Source organism: Parastagonospora nodorum (genome assembly GCF_000146915.1).
Source record: "Parastagonospora nodorum SN15 chromosome Unknown scaffold_38, whole genome shotgun sequence".
Classification (NCBI taxonomy): domain Eukaryota; kingdom Fungi; phylum Ascomycota; class Dothideomycetes; order Pleosporales; family Phaeosphaeriaceae; genus Parastagonospora; species Parastagonospora nodorum.
In genome coordinates, this window is record NW_001884586.1 from 77091 (window position 1) to 102171 (window position 25081).

Sequence of the window (25081 nt, forward strand, 5' to 3'; positions counted from 1 at the left end):
TCATGGCCCAAATTCATAGTCTCGTAAATTTTTTTAAAACTCCCCACCGCCACCGCCCATGGCAGCAGCGCCCCAGATGCCCACAAGCCCCCAGACACCCACTCTCCATCCTCGCCACAGACCATGCACACCCTGGCCCTTGCGCATGCGACTCGGGCGCTCGAAGCCCATGGCCTTTGCGCTCGCGGCTTTGGCTGCGTCAGGAGTGGACACGGAGATGCCTTCTTCGCGGGCGATGAACCACATTGAGCCGAGAACGCCGCGATACGGACCAGGCTCGACAATGGTCTTGAAGCTTGCATCGTCGGCCTCGTAGGCCGGGCTCTTTTGTCGGGATGTGGTGTGGTAGGCGAGATTTACGCGCTCAGTCTCGTCGTCTCGGAGGACGGCGACTTGGCCTCTCCGCAGGACGGTTTCGAGGGGGAGGCGCAGGAAGAGCTCGGCTGTGGAGGAGAGGAAGGTGCCGAAGGAATATGTTGTGGGTGTGAGAATGGGGTCGATGCTAAGTGTGGAGCGGAGGATGAGCGGAGTTGAGGAGGATACTAGCGTAGGTACACAGGCGTGGAGGAGGGTAGCGGGCAGAAGTCGTGGCGAAACAGACCACGAGGGAAGGAGAGAAAGACAAGGGTATATCGAGCGCGGTTGTGAGGAAATAGGTGTGACGATCAGACGCGTCCGGATGAGGTCGATGGGCGCGAGGATGATTGCGGCGATGGCAGTCGCGGCGACAGCAACACCGAGAGACATCAGCGGACTCGGGCTGTCTATTATGTCGAGCCCGCCAATGCCGCTTGCTGAGGAAACGAGGCCGGGATCCGGTACGTTCAGAATCGCGGATATTGCACTGCGGAACCAGCTCTCGGTCGTCTTGAGCAGGAAGTTGTAGATGAAGGAGACATTCGTGGCCTTCCACACGGCCCCACGCCGACTCCTTCTGCCACAGCTGAGCAATCACCTCCAATAACGAATCCGCGCGCTTGAGGTCGAGCTTGCGGTGTGCCGGCGGGGGTGCGCGTGTGGGTGTTTCCGAGCGTGACCGACTCCTCGGTTGTCGCGAGCGTTTTGTCGGCGACTGTGACCGCGCAGCCGACGGCGAGTAGGCAGGCTGTGCGTGTTTCGGGGCCGTCGAAGTGAAGTAGCCTGGCGAGTCTTCGTCGCTCTCTTCTTCCGAGGGGTACTACCTGCCATCAGTCCATATTCACATGCCAAACCCCCAAATGCTCAGACTCACATCCTCATACTTCCCGCTATGGAAGCTGTCCGGCCTACTCCTCGCCCCCCATTCCTCCGTCTTCAGCCTGTTCAGCGCGGGCAGTTGTCCGCTCGCTTCGTGGATCTGCAGTATCGTCTTTGCGACTTCGAATGGCTGGGCCAGCAACACGCTCGTGTAGTTCCACAACGCCTGGTCCAGCAGCTTCTTCGCGTGGCCGGCGACCGTCGGCGATGTGTCGGGGAAGTACGAGTCGTAGTCGAGGTCGCTGAGGATATCGCGTGCCTGCGAGCCTAAACTGGGCTTGGGCATGCGGGGACTCGACGTCGCGCCCGAAGTCTGGCTCTGCGGGACATCTGGGGGGAGGCCAATCGAGGGGGGGATGTAATACGGTCGCAGCGGATTCGGGGCATCGCGCGAGGTTGCCATGATTCACTCTCGTTGAGCGAGTGATGTGGAAAAATTGTGGGAAATGTTTTGTAGATCTTGTCACGATGCGGTGAACAAGGCGGTTTTCCGAGGTGACGAGGGTTGCGAGATCGTCAGTGCGCCGCAGCCTGGTCCGAGCGGGGGATTGACGTCTCACAGGCGTTGGAATTATCGCTGTGCAGCATTCGTACAACTGCTCGTTTTTCTTCTATTCACGCTTCCTTTCCTTGCGGCTGTTTTCCTTTCACCTTCTCACACATCATGGCGTCGCGACGGGCCTGTGTGAGCGTCCTCAGATCCAGCGAGGCATGTTCGTCAAAATCAACATGCGCATCATCGAGTCTCCGAAAGTTTTCGAGTAGAGCGAACGGCTTCGCATACCCATCGCCACGCGCCAATGCCCCCTCTCCAAGAAGCCTGATATCTTCAAAATCGCCCAAATCCACACTACAACTCCTCCAGACCCGCCAGTTCTCAAGCACGCCTACCCCCCACCATGGCCACCTCGACGAGCCGAAACCGGGAGAAGAGTCCGTACCAACCCAATCCCCTCCACCCCCCCCCCCCCACTTCCCTACTAACGACCGCGCCACCAGACGCAAAATAACCTTCATCGACAAAGACTCGCAATCCCACACCTTCACCGTCGCCGACGGCGCCAACCTGCTCGACATCGCCCAAGCGCACGACCTCGAAATGGAGGGCGCATGCGGGGGGTCCTGCGCGTGTTCGACGTGCCACGTCATCGTCGAGGACGAGGGCATGTACGAGAAGATGGAGGAGCCCGACGACGACGAGAACGACATGTTGGATCTGGCGTTTGGGCTGACGGAGACGAGTCGGCTGGGGTGTCAGGTTGTGATGCGCAAGGAGTTGGATGGATTGGTGGTGAGGCTGCCGAGGATAACGCGGAATCTGCAGGCGAGTGATTTTAAATAGATGGGAAGGGGTAGGGGATGAACTGGAAGAGAGGGCGGCATTGTATGTGTTTTGATATCTTGATGTAGGTACTCGGCCAGGCCGGCTTTGATGATTGTACTTGTAGATATGTATGGTATCATGAATGCATCTCTAACCACATTTTGGACACCGGAACGCCTGTCATGTATGTCTAAGCTTCGACGGAACCCTCCTTTGCTGTTCCGCCAGTAATCATGTCGAGGAAACCCTGCTTGCTCATCTCCTTGACCTTTTCTTCCCTCTTGTCCAGACCGACAACATTGTGCGCCTTGGCTTCCTTCTCGGCCATTTCACCCTTGACTTGGGCAGCTCGGACTGCGTTGAACAGCTTGATGACACCCTTTTGTGCAGTCCTCCGTAGAGCCTTCTCAGCGGCAGTCGTCTCTGCTGTGCTCGTGGCTGTGTCGTTGAGGCCCAGTACATCCTTGACGCGACCCTTTTCGAGCGCCTGTTTCTTCTCCACGACAACCTGACGCCGTGCCTTCTCTGTCAATTTGCTGTCCGCAATCTCCTTGTTTGCTGTCTGTGCATCCTTTGACCGCGACAGAATAGGCTCTGTGCGTTTCGTGGTTGTGAGTTTCGTGTTGAGGATCTTTGAGATGGATGTTGCAAAGGCTTCGGGGTCGTTGCGTTTTCGCACTTTGCGTGCGGCGACTGTCGATGTATCGGAAGCGTCCGATTCAGAGTCCTCAACGTCAAATTCGTCGACCTCCATCTCGGATTCGTCCTCGTCGTCGCCAGGCGAGTCGTCCACCTCATCGCCGTCTTCGAGCTCCTTGACCGGTGCCGTCTTCTTCAACGCCGACTTGACCGGAAGCTTGAGAGAGTGCTTGGGCGTGGCTTTGGTAGGTGCGGCCTCCACAGGTGTGGTCGTTTCTTCTAGTGCTGGCTTTGCGGCTTCCTTCACGGCCTTCTTCTTTGGTTTTGGCGAGTCCTTGGACTTTGGCAGCGTCGCATTCGCACCAGTGGGCTCGAACGGCTCATCGTCGCTCTCCTCGGCGCGCGCAGACTTGTAGTCGAGCGGCGCATCTCTCGCGCCGCCTTCGTCCTCGCTCGAACTGTGGTAGTACTTCTGCTTCTTGACCTTCTTCTTCTCCTTCTTCGGCACCTTTCCGCGCAGCTGGTCCTCGGTCCGCCGTCGTTTGAGCGAAGTGTTCACCATTGTGGCTGTGATTGCAATTGTGGTTGTAGCCTGCACAAAGTTACGGGCGCGACAGAAAAAAGTTGGTGATCGGCAACTCGAGCGCGCTTTCACCGACGCCAAGCGCCCCGCTACAATCCCCCACACATATCCAACCCGTGGACCGCATCGTCGCCTTCGACAACCACCACTCCCTACCACAACCCAACCGCAATCATGGTGCTTCAAGATCTCGGGCGGCGCATCAATGCCGCGGTCAACGACCTCACGCGGTCGCCAAACCTCGATGAGAAGGTAAGCCACCACAATCCGAGCTTGAGACGTAGCTAACAGTCGCAGGCCTTTGAAGCCATGGTCAAGGAGATCTCCAACGCCCTCGTCGAAGCCGATGTAAACGTCAAGCTCGTCATGAACCTCCGCCAGTCCATCAAGCGCTCCGTCGACTTCAAGCACCTTGCGCCCAATGTCAACAAGAAGCGCGTGATCCAGAAAGCCGTCTTCGATGAACTCGTCAAGCTCGTCGACCCCCACGCCGAGCCGTTCAAGCCGAAGAAGGGAAAATCCAACGTCATCATGTTTGTTGGTCTGCAGGGTTCCGGAAAGACGACAACGTGTACGAAGCTGGCGAGATGGTACCAGGCGAGAGGATTCAAAGCGTGCTTGGTGTGCGCGGATACTTTCCGTGCCGGTGCGTTCGACCAGTTGAAGCAGAATGCGACCAAGGCGAAGATTCCGTACTTCGGTTCCCACACCCAAACGGACCCCGTCATTGTGGCAGCAGAGGGTGTGGAAAAGTTCAAGAAGGAGCGCTTCGAGATCATCATCGTGGACACGTCAGGTCGACACAGGCAAGAGAAGGACCTTTTCGATGAGATGGTGCAGATTCAAAACGCAGTCCAGCCCGATCAGACAATCATGGTGCTCGATGCGACAATCGGTCAGGCAGCAGAAGGCCAGGCGCGAGCCTTCAAAGACGCGGCAGACTTCGGAGCCATCGTCATCACGAAGACAGACGGTGCAGCAGCGGGTGGTGGTGCCATTTCCGCAGTCGCAGCAACACACACGCCCATCGTCTTCATCGGTAATGGAGAGCACATGCTCGATCTCGAGCGCTTTAGCCCCGAGCCCTTCGTCTCGAAACTGCTCGGCATGGGCGACGTGCAAGGTCTCGTCGAGCACGTGCAATCGCTCAAGCTCGACCAAAAAGACACCATGAAGCACATCACCCAGGGCATATTCACCATTAAGGACCTGCGCGACCAACTCTCCAACATCATGAAAATGGGCCCCCTCTCCAAAATGGCGGGCATGATCCCCGGTCTCGGCAACATGATGGGCGGCATGGACGACGAAGAAGGCGGCGCCAAGCTCAAGCGCATGATATACATCTGCGACAGCATGACAGAAAAGGAACTCGAATCTGACGGCAAGATGTTCGTCGACCAGCCTACCCGCATGACCCGCATCGCCCGCGGCTCAGGCACAAGCGTGCGTGAGGTTGAGGAACTGCTTACTCAACATCGCATGATGGCCGGCATGGCCAAGAAGATGAAGGGCGGCATGGCGAATATGCAGAAAGCCCAGGGCGCCATGGGCGGCGGCAACAAGCAGCAGCAGCTTGCGGCTATGCAGAAGCGCATGCAGAGCATGGGCGGCGCCGCGGGTCGTGGCGGCGGCGGCATGCCTGATCTCGGCGCTATGATGAAGATGATGGGCGGTGGTGGTGGTGGCGGTATGCCGGATATGTCAGCACTCGGTGGCATGGGTGGCATGCCGGATATGAACGCCATGATGAAGATGATGGGAGGGATGGGTGGAATGGGAGGCGGAAGTCCGGGTGCTGGCAGGGGAGGAAGGCGGTAGCCCTGGCCTATTCTCTACGAAGTTGTCTTTTCGATGCATAGCCTCGGCGTTTGGGCTGGTTTACGGCACTGAAGTCTGCTAGTATCAACTATCTTTGTCTCACTGACAAAATCAACGACATTCACACCAAACTATTCGACGTGTTGGCGTTTCATACATTTTCCACCGTACGGCGTACACACCAGTCTGTGAATTTGTGACTCCACCAATTCAAACAGATTACTGGGAATAGACTATGTCAAGAGTTTTGATGCCTGCTCATGCCCTGTCCTCACCAACGGATATTGACTCTTGACAATGTGTTAGAGGAGGAGACATCGTTAGGGCAAAGTATCGCTGAGAGATTGTCACAGAGTAAGTAATGCAACATATTGCTGATACTCCAACAGTACCAGGAGTTCAAAAGGCTCAGCTTAGATGCGCTCTTTCGCCGCCGTACGCTGACATACCTGTATCTGATCTCTACCTGTAGACTACCTGACATCGACGTTATCGTGAAGGCGGGCACATAGCTGCTTCCGCCCGGAGCCCCCTATTCCTGACATCGCCCAGAAACCTCAACGCCATGACAGCGCAACACAGATTGTTCAACCCCCAACTCAAACAACACTAATACCTGTTGAAGCATCCAATCTCGCATCTCCACCTCCCCATCTCCATCCTCCATCCCCATCACCTCTGCTTTACCCCTCTGCAGGACACAGCCCAAATATCCTCCGGCACGACAACCCCTCGCACACGTCGTCCGCCATACCCAGCGCATCCGTCAACGGCTTGCCAGAAATCCTAAAGCAGTTCTTCAGGCACACAACGGCCGCCAGCCCCAAGTCGCAGATCCACTCCGGGGCAATGGGATTCGCACGGCAGTCCGGGGAGAGAGCGAGAATTTTGGTGGTGCAGCTGAGCATATCGCCGGGGATTTCGAGAGGAGGAGGCTGGTTTTTGTTGTGGTTATGTGTGTAGATCCGTAAGTGTGCGGTGAGGAATTCTGCATTTCGCGAATCCTTCGGGGCCGTTATAAGGGACATGTTGCGGAGTACTTGTTACCGTGGAGTCGGATATGGCCGGGTTGTGGAACGAGTATCATCGATGGTGGATGTGGTTGAGTTACACATGCTGCTTACTTTGAGTGTCGGGGATGAAGAGTGGCTTTGTAAACTTCGTATATATTTGCGGTATCATTATTTAGTACACGACTTCAGTGGCCATAGTCTTTGTTGGGTGGTAGCACACATCGACGTATATTCGTGTTTTACTCGTCTAATCAGACATGTTAGTTATGATAGTCTTTGTATTGTAGTAGCAAATGACGCCGGCTTGGCTTTGGCTTTTTTACTGCCGTCCAAGGTCAAATTTGTGGATGAGGGCTGGCTAAAGAGTCGGTAGGAGCTGTTAGAGCAGATTGTGTCGGAAAGGTTGTTGGAGTCGGCTGCTTGTGAAGATGCAAGATACTAATTATGGTTCCTCCGTGCTGCGCTAGACTTTGAGAGCAGTTGTGTATGGAAAAGAAACATCTAATCAAGGTCTGGGATAACAGATGATAGTGGCGCATTCGTAGTCTACCAGAGTGTAGTAGTGCTGACTATGATCTATAATCTGACACAATAAACTTGTGAAGGAAAGAATACCTAGAGCGATTTAAAAATGACAAAAAGATGGTGTTTAGGAGCTGATATCATGGGCAAGATCTTGCCGTCTAAGCGGAGGCTGAAGAACCCCAGGCATCTGCGTGCTTAAGAAAGCATGCCCCGGAATTTACAGATCCTTGCGACAGGGCTCGATTACGGGCTTCCCGACATTTGCGCGCTGTGAATTGCGTGCTCTTGACGTGATAGAAGGGATCCCTGCAGCGGCATCAGATAAACGGCCTTAATGCGGCCGCTGTATGTTCTGTCTGTTCTGTTTGAGGTCCTGGACCATTCAAGGTCTACGCATAGTGGTTTGCTAGCCTATATGAGATTGCAATTCCGGCCTGCCGTTATGAGGTGTTGAACAAGCCCAGAATGTAGACACTCTTGGCTTTTCCAAGGTTGTGTGCCTGCTTATAATCCTAGCAGTGACGATTCGATGGAAATGCCGTCGTCATATTGCCACCAAACAACGGTGAATCCGTCATCTCAATTTTCTTCGACCAATTGACTGTCCACAGATGAAGGTAACAAGTTTGAGCGGCTGCAAGGTATCCTGATTTGAAGTACGGCGCGGTTGCATGTCTCGCTACCTGTCAAATGAAAGGAATCCTACATGCGAGAGACGTTGGGCATCCCATCTGCTTACCCCAATAGGATGCATGTCCATGGTCTTTCATCAGATACCGGTCAAGTCTGGTATCGTGTCTAGGGTTCTTAGATTGAGCGATTTAGACGCCGTCTTCGCCACTTTAGGCAGTTCCTCGTGTCCCACGACACCGTTCAGAAGCCAATAGCTAGGCGACCCACGCTTCAGACGCCCTATTTACCATGATCATAAATTGGAATGGAGCCTGGGCTGTTGCCGCTCTGTGAACCCCACTTGGGACATGCGGCGAAGCCTTCGAGAACATTGCTTATCGCTGCTAGTAACTGGTAGTGCAAAGCTTGGTTGGGACGGAAGAGATAGTCGCGTGCAATGGTGTTCGAGGCCCAGTGAGAACACACGAATTTCCCCAAGGAATAACGCAAGCCGGAGGGTGCATCGAAAGAAGCATGGAAGAGATATGAGGGCGCGGAGGGGCGTACATTAACGGCTAGCTCGGGCGAATCATCTGACGGCGGTTCATCATTTCGTACGCTACACATGCGCTGTCATTCGTCCACAGCGTCGAGCACGGGACGGGGTTCGCGGTGTGAAGTTGGTGGCGCGCCGGTCGTTTGTTGCAAAAACGGAGTCGATAAGCAAGTGACCAAGGGATGTTCCTGGAGTGTCCCCGTTTGCCGCGTTCTGATGATCCCGAGCAATTGGATTCGGTACGGCCGAACGAGCTAAGCTCCATCATACCTTCCTAATCCGGCATCGCGCTAGATAAGCAAGCAGCTAATCAAGGCTTGTCTTTGACAAGACCACCCTAGCAAGTATTGGCCAGCCTTTGAGGCTTTAAAGAGCACCGCTGTCGCGTGCAATTAGACCGACTGCTCAGCTTTTTCTCTCACAAGAATCGCTGCAATGGGTATGCGCTTAACTTCAAAAGAATTAAAAGGTTTTACTCACAAATGACACAGCCTCCGCAATCTCCCACTCGCCAGAGCGTGAGTTCTCGGCAGACGAGAAGACGCCCGAGTATCCCAACGCTGTTCACGACCATGCACTGTTGAACAGCGACTATGAGGGCAAGCCCACGCCTGAGGAACTCCTGACCCTCCGTCGTGTTGCTGGGCCTATGCCCACTGTGGCCTACTTGATCTGTGCCGTTGAGTTCGCTGAGCGCGCATCCTACTACGGAGTGCAGCAACTCCTCGGTAACTTCATCAACCGACCGCTTCCCAAGGGCGGAAACGGATGGGGAGCTCCACCTCGTGGCACTCAGCAGACCGCTGGTGCTCTTGGCATGGGAACCGTCAAGGCCAATGCTGTCTCACAATCCTTCCAGATGATGGTGTACATCCTTCCCATCTTCTTCGGTTGGTTGGCCGATACTAAGACCGGTCGCTTCAAGCTCATCTGCTGGGGTGTGCTTGTCTTTGGTGTAGCCCACGTCTTGATGGTAGTCAGTGCTAGCAAGAGTCTGCTGGCTGATGGAAGTGCCAAAACCCCCTTCTTCCTTGCGCTGTACATTCTTGCTATTGGAGCTGGTAAGCATATTTCTCCAATATATACGATCAATCCTAACGATGACCAGCCATGTTCAAGCCAAATGTCTCCCCCATGCTTCTCGACCAAATGACCACAAGGGTGCCGAAAGTGGTCACCACCAAGAAAGGAGAGAGAGTTATCGAAGACCCAGAGGCGACTACTGAGCGCGTCATGCTGTGGTTCTACCTCCTCATCAACGTCGGTGGCTTCATGGGTGTTGCAACCACTTACACCGAGAAGTACATAGGTTGGTGGTTGGCTTTCTTGCTGCCACTGCTGTTGTACCTTCCCCTTCCCCTCCTGCTCTGGTTCCTCAAGAAGCGTCTTGTGCTCCACCCACCTGCCGGCAGCAACCTCGGTCAAGTCTTCAAGCTCTTCGGTGTCATCTTCCGACGAGGTGGTCTTGGTAAAATTGGTCGTGGTGGCTTCTGGGCACTTGGAAAGCCGTCAAATATTGCTGCCGCTGGTCTTTCTATTCAGACAACTTGGAATGACGAGTTCGTCGATGATGTCGCCCGCGCTGTTCAGGCTACCGGAATCTTCTGCTTCTTCCCCATCCAGTACCTCAACGACAACGGTATTGGTGGCGCTGCCGGTTATCTCTCGACTATGCTCACCACCAACGGCGTGCCCAACGATGTCATCCAGAACTTCAACAGTTTGAGCATCATCTGCACTGTTCCCATCTTCAACTATGTCCTCTACCCCAGTCTGCGCAAGGCCAGAATCCAATACGGCCCGATCGCCCGCATCACCACCGGACTGCTTATGTCATCAATCGGTGGTGTAGGATACACTGTTCTCAACTACTATGCTTACAAGCAGTCTCCTTGCGGTAATTTCGGTTCCGACGACTGCGAGATTGGCACCGGAGTCGCGCCTATTTCCATTTGGTACATGGCCATCCCCTACGCTCTCGGTGGTATCTCCGAAGTCTTCGTCAACGTCCCCGCCTACGGTATCGCTTACTCTCGCGCTCCCGTCAGCATGCGTGGTTTGGTATCTGCCATCAACCTTTTCAACACCGGTGTCGCCTATGCTATCGGTCTTGCCTGCTCGGCCGTCATTCGTGACCCGTACCTCACCTGGGACTTCGGTGGCCCAGCTATCGCTGGTTTCATCACTGCTGTGGTCTTCTACTTCACCTTCCGCAAGATCGACAAGGAAGAGCTCGTTATGCGCGACGAGTCGGACGTTGATTACCACCTTGACTCGACGGGCACCAGGAGCGTTGTCCGTGCCAACTCGATCAACGGTGAGGGTGTTAATGTTGCTCAGATCGCGAAGAACGAGGAGGTCATGATTTCGCAGAAGCAGTAGACGTTCAGCTTTGTGTAGTCGCATGGACAATCGATTTGTACGGTTTGACGATGTATACCCTTTTAGTAGCTTTCTCAGATGTAGCTTTGGATATAATGCACATAACTTTATAAATTTTCGTTGTGCATTCGCCTGATGAATGAGTACTCAAAGCACTTAAACGCGGTCGCTTGTAACCTTGAAAGATTCATTGTCGACTGAGATTTACACCAAATGTATTCTGGTCAGAATATTTGTCCTGACCACGTCGAAAGTGCGGCCTGCAATACCAATACACAGAACTAGGGCAGAACTTCAGCGATTCATATAGTAGACATTGATCGAATTACATGCATATACATTACGACTTATAGCGTCGCTATTGACTCACACTCTAGTGAAACCCCCCATCGCAATCGAAATTCCCATTCGTCTGGAAATTACAAGCACTCGGCTTCCCTCCTCCCTGGATATCAACATCATTAATGTTGAAGTTTTTGCAACTTCCTTCTCCACAGAGGATGTAGTAATTCCGTCCTTCCTCAGTCGCAGTACCAGTAACATTCCTGATCGTGACATCCTGGATCAACACTCCATTCGTTGGGTTGCCCGTGGGGCCACCATTGAGGTAGTCTTGTTGGATATCGATACCATAGATTGAAATATTCTCCACGCGGATGTTCTCGAAAAGAATATTGGAGATGAAGCCCGTGGTGTTGGAGTTGCTCTTGATGCGCGCACCGTTTTCGGCATTCAGCACAACTGAGTTCTTGAAGGAGATGTTGGTCACGTTGTTGAAGGACTTGCCGCCGACGGAACCGATGGAGAGGCCGTGGCTGCCGTTGCAGTACATGTTGTTAACCATGATGTTGTTGCCGCTGGTTACCGCTACGCAGTCGTCTTGGTTGATGACGATGCTGTCACGGATTACGGTGTTGTTTGAAGTCCCGATACCGAAGCCTGGGGTCTATTGTTAGTGTTTGCACATTGTTCAAGCAGGGTGTGACATACCATCGCTGTTGTGAGCAGCTGCTAGGCCGTTTGAGCGGTTGTTTGGTGCATATCCGGCGCTGTTGTTCAGGGTTATGTGGTGAAGATCAATACCCGCGCTGTTGCTGATGCTGAAACAATGGACGGGATAGTTTTCAATGTAGATATCGTGGACTGAACTGGATCCAAGAACCTTGGTGAGCTCGATAAAATGGTTAGGCCTGTCCCAATTAGCTATGTGCATGCATTCACAGGTCCGAAAACTTACTTTTTGACACCGCCATTGCTGCCAATACCATCCCACCATGCTTGACCGTTGCCATCCAGGACAGCACCCTCGGCAGCCGTGATCTCAAGATCGGTGCCTCCGACCTTGATGAAAGGATAATTGGCATCAAAGTACTCCCAGAACGTCTTGCCCTTGAACGTGACCTTGGTGCCTTTCTTTAGCTTCGACAGGTCAATGGTCGAGTTTCCGGGAACGGTAATTCCATCCAGGGTGATATCCGTGCAAGCCGCTGTAGCTGCTGGAATGGCCGAGAATTTCGTCACATAACACGCATCAGTAGTTGGCGACGTGGTTGCTGAAGGCGCAGCAGTTGTGACGACAGTCTGTGAGCAGATCGGCGTCGAGATGACCGCAGATGTGCTGCTAGGAGCTGCGGTCGGCTTACCACCATTCAAGCATGCACATGCGCTTGATATTTTAGCCGGGACGTCGGACCATCGAGCGGCGAACGCTGGTACGGGATGAGTCGGAGAATGGGTATAGGCAGAGCAGAACGGTTTTGCGATGATTTCAAGGCGTTGGAAAAGCTCAAGGCAGGAGTCCTTAACGCAAATTGCTGCTTCGCGCTTATGGAGGACGGCAGCGTGTCCTGCGGCAGCAAGAGCCAACAATGCGATTGAACCTACATCTGTTAGCAACTCAATTGTCGTGAGGACATGTACTCAATCATACCGTTTGCGCGCATGATGAAGGTTGTAGAACGATCGAAGACCTTCAGTCGATGCAAGATTATTGTCGGGACCCTGGATCTTTTGCTTTATAGCCCACCCATCTCACCGCGGAACTACTTTGATTAGCCGCATAAGCAGTATGTATTGGGCCCTGCATCCTTCTATAAGCTAAGCATCGCAAGCCCCATCGCCGAGTATAATCAAGAGCCGTCAAGAGATGCGCCCCACTATATGCCGCTGAGGCGTGGTTGTCAAACAACGGCTCGGAAGAAACATCTTACGGGGTGAACCCAGCGAGGCACTAATTGCGCAAATTGGAAAAGGCCAGACGGGTCTAAGCGGCGCGCGATAAGATGAAACACTGGATCTAGCTGATCAGAGAAGAGCCAAAGCGCTAATTGAAGGTACCAGCGCGGAAAATTGACATTCCATCCAATGAGGAGGCATGGACATCGCTTTTGAGTTCTGCCTGGGAATGCTCGTTCCTGCCTCGGCCAACCTTCATGTTCCTCATCGCATCCATTTTGATCTGCATCAACACATGTGTCGATCATAGATCACGCATCTAGTTTTCTTCACCGTGACAGTACAATTTCTCTTCCACGACAGCAAGATTCTTATCCCGTTATCAAACAAGTTCAGCAACAACTATTTAACTGGTACCTACGTAGCTATCTGCGATAGCGCCATGTTCACGCCTATTCAATTTTGCTTATCAGACCGGAATTGATCTAGCTGTAAAGCTACGGAGACGACTGCGTAAACCCACTTCGGATGTGAAACATTCGAACAGAGTACGAAAACTTCAAAGCGTGAACCTGTATGCCGGGTCACAATGCCAGCGCGCCGCTACCATCGCTGCCTTGCTGCCTTCCACGGGCCCATCGTATCCCTCCGCCAGGTCTTCTGCTGCGGCTTTCTCCAGCTGTTTGTTCCTCCAGGCCAGATAGAACCTCGTCACAGTCGCCAGAATGACGCACATTCCTGCAAAGGCTACGTTCGCAACATTTGCCTGCCAATATCTCGGTCCCTGCGAGCTGGGATAAAAGTACGACGCATATATGGACGCGAGATTTGAACCGGCGTTTACGACCGCATATGCAACTGCGCGCTTGGTGGGTGGACGAGGAAGCGAAGTAGATACCCAGGACAATATGCACCCAAAAGATCCGTACACAGACATCATCATGAAGGTCGCTGTGTAGCGGGCAGCGAGGTTCATCGTCGTCGCGGAGATGATGAAGCCGATGCTGCAGAAGATTTGAGGCCATACGACATGTAGCCAGCGCTCCTTGGTCTTGTCCGAGTGCCATGAGTTGCAAATACCAAGGATGGCCGCAAAGACGTATGGAGGTGCGGAGAGCAATAAAGTCGTCGTTTGACCATATCCGAGCGTCTTGACGATGGTCGGGAAGAAATTGATGAAGCTTGCAGCAGTGTTCAGACCTAACTGCATGAACCAAATGAGGTACAGTACTGGATCAGCAAAAGCTAGCTTAGCACCTTGTACAGCGGTAACCTCGGCGCGGTTATCGTCCTGGTTGGCTTCCTCTGCAATGCGAAGCACGGCGAGTTTCCGTTCTTCTTCAGTAAGCCACTTAGTGGTTCCGGGATAGTCTGGACAGATCTTCATCGTAAAAGCTGCAACAGGGAAACACACAACTCCTTCAATAATGAATAACCATCTCCAAGCCGGTAGACCTGCCTTACCGTCCATCCCACCCATTATTGCAGCTCCGAGAAGACCACCGAAGGCTCCTGCCATCTGCCCCGCCGCGTATAGGATAGATATGCGCTTGGCAAGTTCGCGTTTGGTATACCATGAGCTGAATAGATACAGCGCACCAGCTGAGAGTTGTCAGCGAAGTCGAATTGCTCGTACTCAGGTGCACCTACGAAAGAATGGAGCCTCAACGAAGCCGAGAAAAAATCTGAGGACGACAATGCCTTGGTAGTTCTGTACAGCGCCTGTGCAGGTGGAGACGGTCGCCCACATACACATGATGGCCGGCAAGAAAATGGAAGGACGCATCTTGTCAAGAATCATATTGGTCGGCACCTGTGTCAAGATGTACCCGCTGCAAACCATCAGTGCAATCCCTGGGCCTCTGTAGTTGTCTCTAGCTTACACAAAGAAGATGCTGATAATAGTGTTGTATTGATTGCCTTTTAGACCTAGGTCTGCTTCGAGCGATCCGAGTCGAGCTGTTGCAATATTGTTCCGGTCAAGATAGTTGAGGATATCTAGGAGGCACTGTCAGGTTTAGATGAATATAAAGAATTTGTGGTACCAACAAAGCAACATCATCAATGGCATCATGCGAATATCGACCTTGCGCACTAAAGCCTGTTCCTTGACCTCGCGGTCCTCAATCACGAGGCTGTCTAAGGCAATATCGCCATCGATGGTTGAGAGGATAGGCACCTTCTTGTGGTCGACCATATCGACGGATCTCTTTTCATCTGCCATTGTGTTGGTGAGAGTGCAACGCGAACGAAAGTTGGTAAACCTAGCAGTCGGTCTCTCTTAAAACAATTCAGTGATTTGGACTGAATCGTTCCCCAGACTGCACTTCTCCAGGTTCAGTCTGGAGACAGTGGGGTATTGGCCCACGAGGTCACTGAACTCCACATCTCCATCGAACTACCTTAGCGTAAGCGACAGCCGACGATTTTAACAGAGTCAAAAGCCCCGGCAATTATTTCCTGGACTGCAGATGTCCAGGATGCTTGGGTAGATCGAACACTCGGAACTCTACAGCCGTTTTAGCCCGCTGGCCTGCCTGAGTCTAATCTGCTTCAGGTAAGGTGTGCTGGCTTCGTGGCCTTGCTTCCCCATAGGAAACGACTTCAAAAAACTGGGGCAAATCCAATCTTGTCATTCATGCGTCGATCTCCGCATATGTTGTGTCATGCGATGCGCTCGCGCATCCGACGAAGAGCCGCTCGGAAGGCGACTTGGGTACCTAAGAACGGTTGGTAAGCGCCAGCCTTCGGTACATGCCCAGCCATGTTGTTCAATATAGATCAAGGTGCAGCCAGTATACGGTTAACTCTCTTAAGCGACTCTAAGCACAGTTTTATCCACTATGCCGTCTGAAAAACAGTTCACGGTCTTACACATCGGCGACGATATCGTATACAACCCAGATGTTTATAAAGCCTTCTCTTCGCAGTTTAACGTCATCCAACCATCACTTGAAGAGCGCCAAAGAGACAACTTCATTACTGCCCTCAGGGAACGAAGATGGGGTGACTTCCATGCCGTATTCCGACCCTTCTGGAATTCGGGGGGTGAGATGGGGAAATGGGACCCAGAGCTCGTTCCCCATCTTCCCAAGACGTGCAAGATCTTTGCGAGTGCAGGAGCAGGATACGACTGGGCAGACATTCCAACGCTGTCAAAACATGGTGAGCATTTCCGAAGTCTGTGGAAATAGCAGTACTGATAATGGCAGGCATCACATATTGCAACGGCGCCCGGGCTTCATCAGAAGCAGTCGCCGACATGGCAATATGGCACATCCTCTCCGTTTTCCGGAACTTGATCTGGAGCGCCGAAGCCGCCAAGTCAGGCGATGTGGAGCAATGGAAGTTCGCGCACAAGCATCAGCAGGACACTGCCTTCAATCCACGAGGTCGCTCATTAGGCATCATCGGCTTGGGAAATATCGGGGAAACGATTGCGCGAAAAGCGTGGTTGGGCTTCGGCATGAATGTGCTGTATCACGACATTGCGCGCAAATCAGATGAGATTGAAAAAGCAGTGAATGCGACCTTTTATGACAAGATGGACGATATGCTGGCGGTTGCAGACTGCACTGTCGTAGCAACTCCTTTCTTTGGCGAGAAGCTTATCACCGTTGAGCGATTGCGGAAGTTCAAGAAAGGCAGTCGATTTGTGAACATCGCGCGAGGGACGCTGGTCGATGAAGATGCGCTCGTTGATGCGCTGAAGAGCGGGCACATCTTTGCTGCAGGGCTTGATGTTCATGCAAATGAGCCACATGTTCATCAGGAGTTCACCAAGATGCGGAATGTGACATTGACCTGTCACAATGCGGGTGGTGCGTGGGATACAGCTGCTGGCTTCGAGCGGTTAGCTATGGAGAATATTGAAGCGTTCTTGAAGGATGGGAAGGCTTTGACACCAGTCAATGCGCATCTTGTGCAAACGAGTGAGAATATAGTCTAAGGAGTGTATACCATGCAGGAGGGAACTTCTTTTGGCTCCGAAGACTCGACTACACTTTAAGCTTCATAAACTTTCTTGCCTTCGAACCATGTCTCCTTGATGCTCGCTTTGAGCAATTCTTCGCCCTTCCATTCCATGTCCACCACAGTAAAATCTGCCATCTTGCCTACCTCCAAGCTTCCAACCCGGTCTTCCGCAAAGCACGAATATGCCACGCCACTTGTCGCTGCAGTCACGGCCTGGGCCAACCCGAGTACGAAGTTCTCGTTAACGGGCGCATCATTGGCATCTGGCTGTCTTGCAGACTTGCGTGTAGTCGCCACGTATAGGTTTGGTAGTGTTGCTTGAGGTGCAGTTGGCGAGTCAGAACCAATAGCCAGAAGAGCTCCGTGATCTGCGAACTCAGAGTATGCAAATGCACGCTTCAAGCGTTCAGGACCAATCAACTTCGGCCACGCTCTCAGAATAGACGGGTCGGAATGTACTGGCTGAATGCTTGCTGTAATTCCGAGCTTTCCAAGTCGTTTGGCGTCTTCTGGTGCCGTGACCTCAAGGTGCTCGATTCGGTGGCGTTGACCTGGCTTTCCGTACTTCTCGAGAACGTTGATGGCGTTGTGTACGGCCTGATCACCGATTGCATGCACAGCACACTGTAGGCCTGCATCAATCGCCATCTTTATGACTGGGTCGAGCATCTCGGGAGTCCAGATCGGGCCTTCAAAGTGCATGTTCGAAGTGTATGGCTTGGACAATGCTGCTGTACAAGCATCTACGATACCATCTGTAATGAGCTTAATACCAACAATGCGCAGATCCGGGTCAGTCTCTTCGTTGTATTGCTTGTTCAATTCGATTGCGCGGGCGACCTGTCGCAACCGATGCTCTTCCCCATCACCCGGCATGATGATCCAATGCGCAGCTACGCGAATAGGCAATGAGCCGCCGTGAGCTTTTCGAAGTGCTAGAATTGCGTCCCATGCAGGATCCTCCATGGCCATATCGATGCAGCCTGTAGTTCCGACAGCGTGATATCCATTGATCGCTGCCTGAAGTGCCGCCATCTTATCTTCAAGTGGCAGGACCTGTGCCAGGTACGGCCATACAATCAGGATAATGCATGCCTCGCTGAGAAGGCCTGTCGCTTTACCGTCCGCATCTCGCTCAATCTTTCCTCCCGCTGGGTTCTCCATCCCCTGAACGCCCATCTCCTTCAACGCTGCGCTGTTGCACCAGCACGAGTGGAGATCTTTCGAGTCAATGTATATGGGCCTTGGGTCTAGATCATCCAGCATGCTCGCATTTGCCTGACCATCCGTCATATAGTGCATCCATCCTGAACACAAGATGCGATCTTTTTCCGGATGCTCCTTTGCGTACAGCGTGATTTGAGCCCGGATATCCGCTAAACTTTCACATCCGTCTAGCTTCACTTTGTTGAGCGTCTGACCCAGCAACAAAAAGTGCATGTGCCCGTCGATGAAGCCAGGAAGTACATGTCGTCCGCCGAGATCTTTCACCTCACTGCCAGCCTCTCGGAAAGATTGGATCTCAGCAGCGTCCCCATTGCCGAGGTATGCAATCTTGCCGTCCTGGACTACGAGGGTGTCGTGAAAGTGTTGTTGAAAACGCGACTCGCCACTCTGGAAGAATTTGCCGTTGGCGAAGATTGTGGCTTTCGTTGCTGCGGTCATGATGACTGTTTGGTGTCACGTCAAGTTGCCCTGTCTTCTATCGATGAGGGGTAATCATATCAGATGAAAAGATCCTGCATCGGAGATCCGAGGTTCGGCCGCCGCCATTCCTTTCATGTCCAATTTCCAGCCTCTTCGGACATGGCTTCCGCAACATGAACGTGTCGACCTTGCTCTTCACGATGCGGTTACTGCGTTCATCCACAGCTTCACCAAGCCCTCGTATCTGACGCAGGGGCGCATCACCTCGGCCGTTCGCTTTCAGCCTGTTTAGCAGAACCTTGTTTGCCAACCGTTCCAAGGTCCCTTCCTCCATTCCGCCTCAATGTCGAGATGCAAAGATCGCTCTGTTGTCGCCGAGCCGTCAGCTTGTACAAAATAGTTGAAAATCCAAGGACTTCATGGCAGCTTGATGCCTGTCGAAGAAGGTCACGTCGACGAATTCGAAAGGGCCGACGAGGATTTGCGGAGTCGCAGCCATTCTTCCGTCTGGGGTTGCGATGTTTCCTCCAATTGGCGTAGACGCGCCCGGAGCCCCACGCCTTAGTGACGTGCATCATCCGGGGTTTCCCCTCGCTTTCAGCTCTTCAACCGGAGAGAATTGAGGCGAAAGTGACGATCCTGTACGGTCGACCCGCCCGCCAAGTTGGTTCTGGGTAAATAACGGTAGAGATCAAAAAGTTTGGGGAACTATAAAATGGAGCGTGCAGGCATGTGCGATCAGCATTGCACGCTTCAATTGACAAAATGGCACTCTTCAAACGAGCGCTTGTTGCAGCTTCGTGCATTGCTTCAGCTCTTGCTGTCAGATCAGTTGTTGTTCAAGTGTTACCGGCGGCACATCTTACCGGCAAGTTTGGCCGCCCATACGGATATGGTTTCCTTCATGAGGTTAGTGAGCTAATCGCATTTGATCTCAACAAAGCTGACAAGTCTTTAGGACATCAACAATTCTGGAGACGGAGGTATTTACGCCGAGCTTGATTCAGAACCGCGCATTCCAGTACAGCCGCAACTACTCAGTGTCGACGGCAAACTACTTTCCCATCAATGGCGCCGAGCTCAGCATCCAAAACCTTTCACACCCACTATCCGAGGCCCTGCCTGCATCCATGCGTGTAGCAGCTAGCAACGGCACCGGAAAGATTGGGTTCAAGAACGAAGGTTACTGGGGCATGGACGTGAAGCAGCATAAGTACACTGGCTCATTCTGGGTCAAGGGCGAGTACAAAGGCAACTTCACTGCATCGCTCGAGTCCAACTTGACTTCCGACGTTTTCGGATCCGTTGAAGTGCCGTCAAAGTGTGTCGAAGATGACTGGGTCGAACACACTTTCGAGCTCACACCCGAGAAGGATGCTCCTAACTCGAACAACACTTTCTCAATCACGTTCGACCCTGCTGGAACTTCCGACGGCGCGTTGGACTTCAACCTTATCAGTCTATTTCCTCCTACATACAAGAACAGGAAGAATGGGTTGAGAATCGATATTGCTGAGGCACTCGCTGATATGAACCCTGTAAGTCTTAATGAGCATAGCCTACGGTACGACACTAACTATGTACTAGTCTGTTCTTCGCTTTCCAGGTGGCAATATGCTCGAGGGTCTCACCAATGACACATACTGGGACTGGAAGAACTCACTCGGCCCTCTCAGGAACCGCCCAGGCTTTCAGGGTGTCTGGGGCTACCAACAAACAAACGGATTGGGTCTGATGGAGTATCTCGAGTGGTCAGAAGATATGGGTCTTGAGAGGAGTGGGTCACTTTCCAATCTTATCTCAATGCTTTTGCATGCTAACATCTTTCAGTTCTTGCTGTTTGGGCTGGTCTCGCTTTAAATGGCGATACCACTCCGGAAGAAGACCTACAGCCCTTCATCGACGACGCTCTTGACGAGATCGAATTCATCTGTGGTCCAGCAAACTCCACCTGGGGCAAGGTCCGCGCTGAACTTGGACACCCCGAGCCTTACTCGCTCGACTACGTGGAGATTGGTAATGAGGACTGGCTCGCTGGCTTCCCCGGAGGTTGGGACTCTTACCGTCAATACCGCTTCCCATTGTTCTACGAGGCTATCAAAGCCAAATACCCCAACATCCAGATCATCTCATCTGCTGCTACAACCGATCCCGAGGAAGGCGAACCATTAGACTTCCCAGAGGACGCCATCGGTGATTACCACCCTTACCGCGAGCCTGATGAGGTTGTGAAGGAGTTCAATCGCTTTGACAACGACATTGGCCACATTGTTGGAGAGATGGCTGCGATCCATCCCAACGGCGGAACCAAATGGGAGGGCAAACTGATGCCATACCCCTGGTGGATTGGCGCCGTTGGAGAGGCCGTTTCATTGATTGGCTACGAGCGCAACTCTGACCGCATTCCTGGAGCTTTCTACGCCCCGGTATTGAAGAACGAGAACCGCTGGCAGTGGTCCATCACCATTCTTCAATTTGCTGCCGACGTGAAGCTGACGACCAAGTCCGTGAGCTTCCACTGCTGGAGCCTATTTGCTCACCACCCTATTACCCATACTCTTCCTACCTCGTCTAACAGCTCGTATGGCCCAGTCTACTGGGGCGCGGGTGTGGACGAGAGGAGGAACAACGCCATGGTCTGGAAGGGCGCAGTTTACAACACCACCAACGGGTCTTCTGTACCGGTCTCGGTCCATTTCCAGGGTGTGAAGCCAGGTACCAAGGCGAACTTGACGCTCCTGACGAACCCCAGCGGCGATCCATTCGCATACAACGATCCCCACACTGGCATCAACATTGTGAACACTACGATCAGCATCCTCGAAGCTGACTTTAGCGGTCTATTCAAGTTCGACATGCCGCAGCTGAGTGTTGCCGTCTTGGACACCGAGGTTGCGGGTGCGGGTGCGGGCAACGGTACCAACTGCCCATAGTTTTGAGGTCATCAGTCGCCCATTCGGCATAAAAAGTAGACGTAACCCAGCCGATAATACTCGTGCTGGATTTCAAATCAATGTATAATGAGACTCACCGCCTCCGTAAATTTCGCTTTCCCCACGATCTGATTTGCGTGCGACCGCCCGCTGACATGACATAGCATCTCAAGCTTTCTGCGATGATTGTAAACAAATTGGGAGGGTGGATCCATACCCAAACCTCCCGTGCTGCTTGGTGTACGATTGAGTTGAGCTAAGTGCCTCTTACAACATCATCATCGGGCTTAAGGTCCGTCTCATATCCAAGCGAGCAGACATGGCTTCACGAGATCGAGCTTTACCGGGTTCTTCAGATCAAACGACCAATAAGAAATGAATTGTTGTCGTTACGAATGAGGGTCAGCGAATGAGGTGCCGCCTGTTGAGGATGATGCAAGCCATCGAGGTACTCATCATTTGTCGGACGCACAACGCGGCATGAGCATACACAAAAACCATCAAGGTGTTTCCTGAGTGCTTGAGAAACTCGAGAAACTCATTCCTGCCCCTCATACAGTCTCCTAACAAAAGCACAAATATGGCGCGACAAAAGCGAGCGAGCAATGGCGCGGCAAAGGGAAGTCCAAAGTCACAGGACACTGCCCGAAAACCACTTCCAGTGACCATCCTATCTGGTTTCTTGGTAAGTGTGAGGTCGCTCTGCGAGAGAAAAAAGATGACTGACGATTGTTAGGGAAGCGGCAAAACAACGCTGCTCCGCCATATCCTCCAATCTCCTGACCATGGCCTGCGAATCGCGGTCATTGTCAACGACATGGCTGCTGTCAATGTCGACGCCAACCTGATCGCTCGCTCCTCCGATGTACGTGGCAAGGACAAAAGCACCGGAGAGGTACGGGTCAAGGAGAAGATTGTCCAGATGCAAAACGGGTGTATATGCTGCACACTGCGAAGTGATCTGCTCACTGAGCTGGCACGGCTTGCGTGGAGCGAGGATGGGTTCGACCACGTTGTCATCGAAAGCTCCGGCATCAGTGAGCCGCAGCAAGTTGCTGAGACATTCACCACGGAGTTGACTGAGGCGATGGTTGATGCCGAGGGCATGGAAACCGAGGAGAAGGAGACATTCATGAAAGTGTAAGTGTACGCAAGTTTTTTACAGCACTCCATTTGCTGACCTGATTGTAGTGCAAAGCTCGGTGGGCTCAAGACCATAGCCTCCGTGGACACCATGGTGACTGTCGTCGATGCATTCCGCTTCTTCTCTGAATTCGACACTGCCGAATTTCTTCAAGACCGATTTGGTAAAGAAGAAGTACCCGATGAGGATCAGCGTACGATCTCAGACCTCTTCGCTGACCAAATCGAGTTTGCAAACGTCATCATCGTGAACAAGATCGATCGCGCCGATGAGAAGACTCTGGGTCGCGTCAAGGCGTACGTCAAAACACTCAATCCGACTGCCAAGATCATCGAGGCCAGGTACTCTAAGGTAGATGTGCGTGAGATGTTAAACACTGGTGTCTTCAACTTTGCGGAAGCTATCACGAGCCCGGGCTGGTTGAAGAGCATTCATGAGATGACGGTCATGGATGTCCAAGGAAAGAAACGCCTTGCTCCGAAGCCAGAGACACTCGAGTACGTCTTTCTTTCTCAGTTTCATGTTTTCACCAAACTGATCTTCGATGTAGATACGGTATCGGCAGCTTCGTCTATCGCGCCCGTCGTCCGTTTGACCCAATGAAGCTGTACCGCCTCATTGAGGGAAAGTTCATTCTCCTCCAGGATGAAGCCGAGGACGTTGACGACGAAGATGAGGAAGACGAGGATGAAGTCATGTCCGATTCAGATGAGTCGCGCCCGTCAGCCGGCGCCTCAGACAACAGCAGCGAGGAGGGCGATAGTTCTCCTCCTTTGGACGATGCAACCATCCTGGCGAACAAGAAAGCTAGTCCATACTTCAGCGGTCTTCATCGAAGTAAAGGTATCTTCTGGCTAGCTACTCGCCCCTTCCAAATGGGGTCTTGGAGTACCGCCGGCGCGATGCTCACTCTCGGCTCTGAGATGCCGTGGTTCTGCTGCGTGTCAGAGGAAGATTGGGGCGCTGACAAAGAGACCGAGAAAGCCATTCGAGCAGATTTTGAGGGCGAGTGGGGTGATCGCCGACAGGAGCTAGTGTTAATTGGTGAGAAGCTCGACGTGGAAGGTTTGACTAAGCTACTAGACAATTGCTTGTTGAGTCGCGCAGAGATGCGGAAGTGGGAGAAGGTTATGCACAATGACAAAATGGATGAGGAAGAGAAGGAGGAGAAGCTGGCTGAGATGTGGGACGATGGCTACTGGGCTGAATGGGCGCGACCGGGAGCCGAAGAGGAAGACGACGAGGGGCACGATCACCATCATCATGGTCATTCCCACAAGCACTAAGCGAGTTCAGAGAAAAATTAAAATTCTATTTTGAGCTTATCAACTGCATGATACTACAATTAAGACCTCCTGGAGTAGCACTTGGTTGTCTCACTCTTCTGGCACCTCAGATCAAAGTAGTCAATGACCAAGTCGTCCTGAGTCGGGATGTTGTGGGTGACGCCAGCTGCTTCGTAAGCTTCGAACTTGTCTCCATACTGGTAGCGTGTCCATCCAGTCAAGGGCGTGTCCTGCGTAGTCGAGCTAGGTGTCTCGCTCACACCAAGAACAGCAGTCCACTGCTTGATCTGCTCCTTCAGGTTCTGCGGGCTGATTGTAGTGTCTGCCAGACCATGGAAAGTCTGGAACTTGGGCCGGAATGCTTGGTAGTCCGGGAATGCAGCATGCACGATCGCAGCCCACTCCGCTCCGGTCTTGATGATCTTTCCAGCTGCGCAGTCGGGGTTCCACACGTCGAACCCATCGCCGGCATAGCAACCGAAGGGCACGCCAGCCCATGCACTTCCAGCAGCAAACAGGTCCGGGTAGGCTCCAATGAGGACGTTCGTCATCATCGCGCCTGAGCTTGTTCCCTGTACAAAGACGCGGTCCGGGTCGCCGTGGTACTTTTCCAGCGCCCAGCGAACCATGGAGGCGATACCCAGTGAATCACCGCCTCCATCATGTGTAAGCGTTGCTTTGCTGCTTACATCCCAGCATCGATCTGCGTTCGTCGTGTTGGGATAGATGGTAATGAAACCATACTTGTCGCCTGCAGATGCCCAGGCTCGCCATTCGAAGTTCTGCTGAGCGGTTCCGCCACACCAATGGGGGGTGACGAGAATCGGTGGGTTGGCCTGTAGATTTGCAGGAACGTAGATATGCATCTCAACATTGCGAGGGTTGGGACCGAAGTCGGTAATTTGAGTGAGTTTAGAGGTGAGTTGCGCGGTAGCAGAGGCTGCGAGAAGCAGCGTAGTAAGGACCTGCATAGTTGATGATGCTGGAGGATGCGTAACCAGGAGTGAGGTTGACGACCAAGTCCTTATACTCACCGTTCCAGGACCCTTTCCAGTTCTAGATTCCAATGTAGTCCACAAAGGGTAAATCTTGTGAAATTATGCCATAAGCTGACAGGACTTTGCGAATGTAACGGGCGTTTTTGTCGGCATGATCCGTGTAGCTCTAGTTCGGCTAGACCGATTTCGAAACGGAGGGAGCCAAACTGTATCGTAGCCAACGAAGCGCATA

The 25081-nt window shown here is 52.7% G+C and overlaps 13 protein-coding genes across 13 annotated transcripts; 6 read left to right on the plus strand and 7 right to left on the minus strand.

Annotated features, from left to right (window-relative positions):
- Window position 1: 1 nt before the first annotated feature.
- On the minus strand, window positions 2–3761 carry SNOG_15440 (hypothetical protein; the record flags this gene model as incomplete). Its single annotated transcript, XM_001805534.1, is given in 6 exon segments — window positions 2–906; window positions 924–1140; window positions 1212–1555; window positions 1858–2123; window positions 2218–2533; window positions 2763–3761. The coding sequence occupies 6 exon segments, from the start codon at window positions 3759–3761 to the stop codon at window positions 34–36; spliced, it is 3015 nt and encodes a 1004-aa protein (XP_001805586.1). The 3' UTR covers window positions 2–33.
- Window positions 1901–2578, plus strand: SNOG_15439 (hypothetical protein; the record flags this gene model as incomplete). The annotated part of the gene is made up of 2 exons (XM_001805535.1): window positions 1901–1921; window positions 2102–2578. 2 exons carry the CDS (start codon window positions 1901–1903, stop codon window positions 2576–2578), a joined length of 498 nt encoding a protein of 165 aa, XP_001805587.1.
- Window positions 3762–3956: 195 nt separating the features above from the next.
- SNOG_15441 (hypothetical protein) lies at window positions 3957–5603 on the plus strand (the record flags this gene model as incomplete). The annotated part of the gene is made up of 2 exons (XM_001805536.1): window positions 3957–4034; window positions 4080–5603. 2 exons carry the CDS (start codon window positions 3957–3959, stop codon window positions 5601–5603), a joined length of 1602 nt encoding a protein of 533 aa, XP_001805588.1.
- A 683-nt stretch (window positions 5604–6286) lies between these two features.
- SNOG_15442 (hypothetical protein) lies at window positions 6287–6631 on the minus strand (the record flags this gene model as incomplete). Its single annotated transcript, XM_001805537.1, has 1 exon — window positions 6287–6631. One exon carries the CDS (start codon window positions 6629–6631, stop codon window positions 6287–6289), a length of 345 nt encoding a protein of 114 aa, XP_001805589.1.
- A 2160-nt stretch (window positions 6632–8791) lies between these two features.
- On the plus strand, window positions 8792–10802 carry SNOG_15443 (hypothetical protein; the record flags this gene model as incomplete). Its single annotated transcript, XM_001805538.1, has 3 exons — window positions 8792–8827; window positions 8851–9370; window positions 9418–10802. The coding sequence occupies 3 exons, from the start codon at window positions 8792–8794 to the stop codon at window positions 10689–10691; spliced, it is 1830 nt and encodes a 609-aa protein (XP_001805590.1). The 3' UTR covers window positions 10692–10802.
- A 262-nt stretch (window positions 10803–11064) lies between these two features.
- Window positions 11065–12634, minus strand: SNOG_15444 (hypothetical protein; the record flags this gene model as incomplete). The annotated part of the gene is made up of 4 exons (XM_001805539.1): window positions 11065–11630; window positions 11682–11881; window positions 11929–12571; window positions 12622–12634. The coding sequence occupies 4 exons, from the start codon at window positions 12632–12634 to the stop codon at window positions 11065–11067; spliced, it is 1422 nt and encodes a 473-aa protein (XP_001805591.1).
- Window positions 12635–13425: 791 nt separating this feature from the next.
- Window positions 13426–15090, minus strand: SNOG_15445 (hypothetical protein; the record flags this gene model as incomplete). Its single annotated transcript, XM_001805540.1, has 3 exons — window positions 13426–14468; window positions 14517–14720; window positions 14916–15090. The coding sequence occupies 3 exons, from the start codon at window positions 15088–15090 to the stop codon at window positions 13426–13428; spliced, it is 1422 nt and encodes a 473-aa protein (XP_001805592.1).
- A 412-nt stretch (window positions 15091–15502) lies between these two features.
- SNOG_15446 (hypothetical protein) lies at window positions 15503–15632 on the minus strand (the record flags this gene model as incomplete). Its single annotated transcript, XM_001805541.1, has 2 exons — window positions 15503–15586; window positions 15621–15632. 2 exons carry the CDS (start codon window positions 15630–15632, stop codon window positions 15503–15505), a joined length of 96 nt encoding a protein of 31 aa, XP_001805593.1.
- A 77-nt stretch (window positions 15633–15709) lies between these two features.
- Window positions 15710–16815, plus strand: SNOG_15447 (hypothetical protein; the record flags this gene model as incomplete). Its single annotated transcript, XM_001805542.1, has 2 exons — window positions 15710–16031; window positions 16064–16815. 2 exons carry the CDS (start codon window positions 15710–15712, stop codon window positions 16813–16815), a joined length of 1074 nt encoding a protein of 357 aa, XP_001805594.1.
- SNOG_15448 (hypothetical protein) lies at window positions 16789–18506 on the minus strand (the record flags this gene model as incomplete). The annotated part of the gene is made up of 1 exon (XM_001805543.1): window positions 16789–18506. The coding sequence occupies one exon, from the start codon at window positions 18504–18506 to the stop codon at window positions 16872–16874; it is 1635 nt and encodes a 544-aa protein (XP_001805595.1). The 3' UTR covers window positions 16789–16871.
- Window positions 18507–19253: 747 nt separating this feature from the next.
- On the plus strand, window positions 19254–21421 carry SNOG_15449 (hypothetical protein; the record flags this gene model as incomplete). The annotated part of the gene is made up of 4 exons (XM_001805544.1): window positions 19254–19397; window positions 19496–20026; window positions 20076–20265; window positions 20319–21421. 4 exons carry the CDS (start codon window positions 19254–19256, stop codon window positions 21419–21421), a joined length of 1968 nt encoding a protein of 655 aa, XP_001805596.1.
- Window positions 21422–22001: 580 nt separating this feature from the next.
- On the plus strand, window positions 22002–23851 carry SNOG_15450 (hypothetical protein; the record flags this gene model as incomplete). The annotated part of the gene is made up of 4 exons (XM_001805545.1): window positions 22002–22106; window positions 22158–22561; window positions 22613–23062; window positions 23116–23851. 4 exons carry the CDS (start codon window positions 22002–22004, stop codon window positions 23849–23851), a joined length of 1695 nt encoding a protein of 564 aa, XP_001805597.1.
- A 59-nt stretch (window positions 23852–23910) lies between these two features.
- On the minus strand, window positions 23911–24822 carry SNOG_15451 (hypothetical protein; the record flags this gene model as incomplete). The annotated part of the gene is made up of 1 exon (XM_001805546.1): window positions 23911–24822. One exon carries the CDS (start codon window positions 24820–24822, stop codon window positions 23911–23913), a length of 912 nt encoding a protein of 303 aa, XP_001805598.1.
- Window positions 24823–25081: the final 259 nt, after the last annotated feature.